Source organism: Octopus sinensis, linkage group LG12 (assembly GCF_006345805.1).
Source record: "Octopus sinensis linkage group LG12, ASM634580v1, whole genome shotgun sequence".
Taxonomy (NCBI): Eukaryota; Metazoa; Mollusca; class Cephalopoda; order Octopoda; family Octopodidae; genus Octopus; species Octopus sinensis.
In genome coordinates this window covers 50,840,981-50,847,073 of record NC_043008.1, presented here as the reverse complement: position 1 = coordinate 50,847,073, position 6,093 = coordinate 50,840,981, and the positions used below count along the sequence as shown (strand labels likewise).

Below are 6,093 nucleotides of genomic sequence, written 5' to 3'. Positions count from 1 at the left end.
TGTAAGCCTAGTACTTATTCTATCGGACTCTCTTGCCGAACCGCTAAGTGACGGGGACGTAAACACACCAGCATCGGTTGTCAATCGATGTTGGGGGGACAAAGACACACACACACACACACGTACACACACCACACACACACGTACACACGCACACGTACACACACACATATATATATATACGACAGGCTTCTTTCAGTTTCCGTCTAGCAAATCCACTCACAAGGCTTTGGTCAGCAAGAAGCTACAGTGGAACACACTTGCCCAAGGTGCCACGCAGTGGGACTGAACCCGGAACCATGTAGTTGGTAAGCAAGCTACTTACCACACAGCCAAGTCGAGTACAACGACCCCAATATGTAACAGGTACTTATTTTATTGACCCCAAAATGAATGCAAGACAAAGTCTACTCCAGGGTTATTTGGACTTCGAGCATAAAGAAGGACTAAATGTGGTTAGGATTTTTTCCCAGTGCGGTACCGTTCCTGCTAGCTTACCGCCTCCATTTGAATTTTATTGAAATAACAAAGATATTCTCTGGTCTTTTCTACTTTGGTTAAATCTTATTCATTCATTATTCATAGACTTGTAAGGCAGCGAGCGTGGAGGCACATGGCCTAGTAGTTAGAGCAGTGGACTCGCGGTCGTGGGATTGCGGTTTCGAATCTCAGACCGGGTGATATGTGTGTTTATGAGCGAAACACCTAAGCTCCACGCGGCTCCGGCAGAAGGTAATGGCGAACTTCTGCTGACTCTTTCGCCACAACTTTCTCTCACTCTTTCCTCCTGCATCTTGCAGCTCACCTGCGACGGACTGGCGTCCCGTCCAGGTGGGGAACCTATACGCCAAGGAAACCGGGAAACCGGCCCTTAAGAGCCAAGCGTGACTCGAGAAGGAACAAACAACCGTTCCTCCTAAAGGATGAAATAAACAACAACAAGGTGGCGAGCTGGCAGAAACGTTAACAGGTCGGGTGAAATGCTTAGCGGAATGTTGCCTGTCTCTACGTTCTGAGTTCAAATTCTGCCGAGGTCGACATTGCCTTTCATCCTTTCGGGGTCGATAAATTAAGTACAAGTTGCGTACTGGAGTCGATCTAATCGAGTGGCCACCTCCCCCCAAAATTTTGGGCCTTGTGTCCAGAGTAGAAAAGAATAATTGACTCGTTCAGGTAATCTGATATTTACTTACATGTAACACGTGATGTCCTACGTCACATATTACTTGTATGTCTATATGGCATTATCACCTTTGAGTTGTATATGTGCGTGTGTGTGTATGAGAGCATGTGTGTGTGTGTGTGTGCGTGTGTGTTTTGTACTGCCGATTGCGGGATTCGATCCCCGGTACAAGTGGTGCGTTGTGTTCTTGAGATAAACGCTTCCTCTCACGTTACTTTGCGATCACTTCGACCCCTGACCTGCACCACACCGTACGAGGGACGTCGATTTTGATGGAGGGAGTGAGCTTTGCACAAACATTTGATCACTATAAACGAATAATCTGTTTAGCAAGAAATTGCAGACACCCTTATCCGTCATCTACAAGACAAGAATCCAACACACACACACACACGCGCGCGCGCGCGCACACACACACACACACACACACACACACACACACACACACACACACACACACAATCCTTAGGTTAGTCCAAATATGTTTGTGACATATTTTAACTTCTAAAAATTATCTTTCTGTAGATTGTCGTGCAGAAAAAAAATTCCCACTTATGGTAAAAGTGCAAATGTACCATTTTCAGCATAGGAGCGCCATCTATTGGACCCCTAGATGGATTTCTGACTCTTTATGCTTTTCTCAGGTGAGTTAGAGAGAGAGAGAGAGAGAGAGAGAGAGAGAGAGAGAGAGAGAGAGAGAGAGAGGAGAGATAGAGAGAGAGAGAGAGAAGAGAGAGAGAGAGAGGAGAGAGAGAGAGAGGGAGAGAGAGAGAGAGGAGAGAGAGAGAGAGAGAGAGGGAAGGAGAAAAAGGGAGAAAAAGGGAGGGTGGGAGAGAGAGGGAGAAAAGAGAGAGAGAGAAAGAGGGAAAGAGGGAAAGAGAGATGAAGAGAGAGAGAGGGAGAAAAGAGAGAGAAAGAGGGAGAGAGAGAGAGATTGAGAGAGGGAAGGAGAAAAAGGGAGAAAGAGGGAGGGTGGGATAGAGAGATGAAGAGAGAGAGGGAGAAAAGTGAGGAACTGAAGGGATCAGAATACAAACTCACCTCGTTTTCAATACCTGAATATTTGATATTCTTTCCCCAACCAATTCCAAGAAACGCGATTCTTCGACTTCCTCCCTGGCGCTTCACACCGGCAATGATCGCCGCCGCAGTCTCGTCAGATTCCGTTACTATGAGGACACCTGGTGGTTGTACGAGAAAACAAATTGAGAAACACCGGAAACACTTTGTGTGTGTGTGTGTGTGTAAGAGAGAGAGAGAGAAGAGAGAGAGAGAGAGAGAGAGAGGGGAGAGAGTAAGATAAGTAAGATAGAGGGGGAGAGGGACAGTGAGTTGGAGAGAGAGAGTGTGTGTGCGTAAGAGAGAGAGAGAGAGAGAGAGAAAGAAAGGGAGAGGAAAAGAGAGTTAGAGAGTAAGAGAGAGTGTGTGTGTGTGTAAGAGAGAGAGGGGGAGTAAGAGAAGGAGAGAGAGAGAGTGTGTGTAAGAGAGAGTGAGATAGAGGGGGAGAGTAAGAGGGAGTTAAAGAGAGAGTACGTGTGTACGTAAGGGAGAGAGAGAGAAAGAAAGGGAGAGAGAGTTAGAGAGAGTGAGAGTGTGTGTGTGTGTAAGAGAGAGAGTGAGAGTGTGTGTGTGTGTAAGAGAGAGAGTGAGAGTGTGTGTGCGTGTAAGAGAGAGAGGGGTAGAAGAAACGGGAGAGAGTTAAAGTGAGAGAGAGTGTATGTATGTGTGTGTGTGTGTGTGTGTGTGTGTGAGTATGTGTATCTGTGTGTATGAACGGAGAATAAATACACGTTGACTTACATGTACTGATTGTTGTTGTTGTTGATGTGTACACCTCAGCCAGCCTTGATTCAGTAAACTTATGAAATAAGGCCTTCCAGTCGGGACCATCCCTTCCTTGCTGGCACCCCATCGGTTATGACGACGAGGGCTCCAGTTGATCCGATCAACGAAACAACCTGCTTGTGAAATTAACTTGACAACAGATGTTGGTGTGTTTACGTCGCCGTAACTTAGCAGTTCGACATAAAAAATCGATAGAACAAGTACCAGGCTTAAAACACAAGTCCTTGGGTTATTTCATTCGACTAAAAATTCATGGCGCTGCCCCAGCATGGCAAAGGATAAAAGATGTTTCATAGAATATTCCATAGAAGCTTGTTCGAGATGTACCATATCTGTGAAGTCTTGGAATACAAGATGTTCTACAGATCTTTCGAAACCTTTCTGAGATATACCATTGTCTTTGATGCCGCTGAATACAGAAAGTCTCTCGAAATTTGAGGAACTTATGCGATGTGTATCAATGACTGTCGGAATATTTTAATTAATAGTTCGAAACGCTTATGCTATCAGGTTAATTGTATTCTAATTATTAAGGCGGCGAGCTGGCAGAATCGTTAGCACGCCGGGCGAAATGCGTAGCCGTATTTCGTCTGCCGTTACGTTGTAAGTTCAAATTCCGCCGAGGTCGACTTTCATCCTTTCGGGGTCGATAAATTAAGTACCAGTGCGTACTGGGATCGATATAATCGACTTTATCGCTTTGTTTGTCCTTGTTTGTCCCCTCTGTGTTTAGTCCCTTGTGGATAGTAAAGAAATATATATTCTAATTATTAGTGTATATAAATATAAGTACACACGCACACACACGCACACACACGTCTTATAATAATTCTGCTTGTCGTTCCGTTACTTAGCCCGTCGCTAACGCATTCACGTGATTAGAGAAAAAGAGGGAGAAAGAAAAGAGGGGAGAGAGAGAAGGAGATGGAGAGAGAAAAAGAGGGTAAGAGAAAAAGTGGGAGAGAGAAAAAGAGGGAGAGAGAAGCGTGGTAGGGGAACGTAATATTTATTACGCGGTTAAAAAAGGGAGAGAAAGAGGAGGGAAAGAGAGAGGGGAGAGAGAGAGAGAGATGATGATGATGGTGGTGCTGGTGGTGGTGGTGGAGATGGAGGTGGTGGAGGTGGCGGTGGGGATTGGATAGTGAGAAGTGTATTTTTTTTAATTGAACTAATATTCAAGCTTATTTACGCGGTAGACATATGCAATTTAACTAAAGATTGTATCATATGTACGAAATATTTTTTGCTTATGGTAAAAATGGAAAAATTGGAGTGAATATTTATTTCATGAGTGCTGTGTATTAAGTCTATAAAATTGTGCATAAAGTCTATAGAGTGTATATATAAAGTGCATTAAATAATCATCGTATTCCAGTTTCTTTCACTTTTCAATGATTTGCAGATGAGCGACTATATTTTGATACAGACACAACACAGGCTACGCTTTCAGTTTTTTTGGATAAAGTTTTCAGAAATAACCCAATAAGTTTACCATTAATTCCTTGAAATATTCACCGGTTCTGCTAGTATATATTAAAAGCTGTGAGCTGTCAGACTCGTTAGCATGCCCGATGAAATGCTTAGCGGCATTTCTTCCGGCTTAACGTTCTGAGTTCAAATTCCGCCGAGGTCGACTTTGCCTTTTATCATTTCGATCTATAAAATAAGTATCATCTGGACGCCGAGGTCGATGTAATCGTCTATTCCCCTCCCTAAAATCCAGGTTTTGTGCTTATAGTGGAAAGTATTAGCGGGGTACATAACGTAAATGCCAGACATAATCGGGGTAGATTCAATGAATCAACCCGTAACGATTTCTGACCTTACGTCGTTATTACAAAAGCTGGAGGCGCAATGGCCCAGTGGTTAGGGCAGCGGACTCGCGGTCATAGGATCGCGGTTTCGATTCCCAGACCGGGCGTTGTGAGTGTTTATTGAGCGAAAACGCCTAAAGCTCCACGAGGCTCCGGCAGGGGATGGTGGTGATCCCTGCTGTACTCTTTCACCACAACATTCTCTCACTCTTACTTCCTGTTTCTGTTGTACCTGTATTTCAAGGGGCCGGCCTTGTCACTCTCTGTGTCACGCTGAATATCCCCAAGATACTACGTTAAGGGTACACGTGTCTGTGGAGTGCTCAGCCACTTACACGTTAATTTCACGAGCAGGCTGTTCCGTTGATTCGGATCAACCGGAACCCTCGTCGTCGTAACCGACGGAGTGCTTCCATTGCAAAAGCTACCTTCACCGCCAACCCCGCCGCCGCCACCACAACCATCTCCTCCACCATAACACTCCACCACCATGCAAAGACAGCAACCTACTTACCTCGTGCCAATGGATGGCGTAGAAGACGGGTAGCAATCATGTCGTAAGACTGTTTCTTTCCCAAGGTGTTACTGAACGGGGGAATCATGATGTTTGCAGCAATGCAGACATGATTGTTCCTGAGGATCTCCTGGAGTTTATACGTCAACTGGAACAAGAAGCGACATGTCATTAATCAGCTTAGAAACAGATAAATTCTATATATTTCTTTACTGCCCACAAGGGGCTAAACATAGAGGGGACAAACAAGGATAGACAAACGTATTAAGTCGATTATATCGACCCCAGTGCGTAACTGGTACTTATTTAATCGACCCCGAAAGGATGAAAGGCAAAGTCGACCTCAGCGGAATTTGAACTCAGAACGTAATGACAGACGAAATACCGCTAAGCATTTCGCACGGCGCGCTAACGTTTCTGCCAGCTTGCCGCCTAATATCTGTTTAGAAACAGATAAATTCTATAATTTACACCTGGTGTTCTCAGCCATCGGACCACAGACCAGTATTGAGCCATGGAGCATTTGGTATCGGGCCACGCAAAAAGAATCATTTGGTATTGGGCCACATAAAGAATAAACCGGTGGAAGGAGTGTGTGTACCATAAGGGGTACCATGTTGAAAAGTAAACTCCATTAGGTTATATTCCATGAGAGTATCCTGGTTAGCCTAAGAAATTTTCAGCTTCTCTCGTATTTAACGTGTCTAATACTGGAAGCATAAAGATATGTTGAGTAT

At 44.6% G+C, this 6,093-nt stretch overlaps 1 protein-coding gene across 1 annotated transcript in view; it reads right to left on the bottom strand.

Moving 5' to 3' along the window:
• Positions 1–418: 418 nt before the first annotated feature.
• Positions 419–6,093, bottom strand: part of LOC115217912 (metabotropic glutamate receptor 3-like) — a 59,189-nt gene continuing 53,514 nt past the window's right edge. The window contains exons 5-7 of the mRNA XM_036507772.1: positions 5,357–5,504; positions 2,225–2,364; positions 419–493 (exon numbers count right to left, since the gene is read on the bottom strand). Of these exons, the coding sequence (XP_036363665.1) occupies positions 419–493; positions 2,225–2,364; positions 5,357–5,504 (363 nt within the window). The remainder of the gene's footprint in view (positions 494–2,224; positions 2,365–5,356; positions 5,505–6,093) is intronic.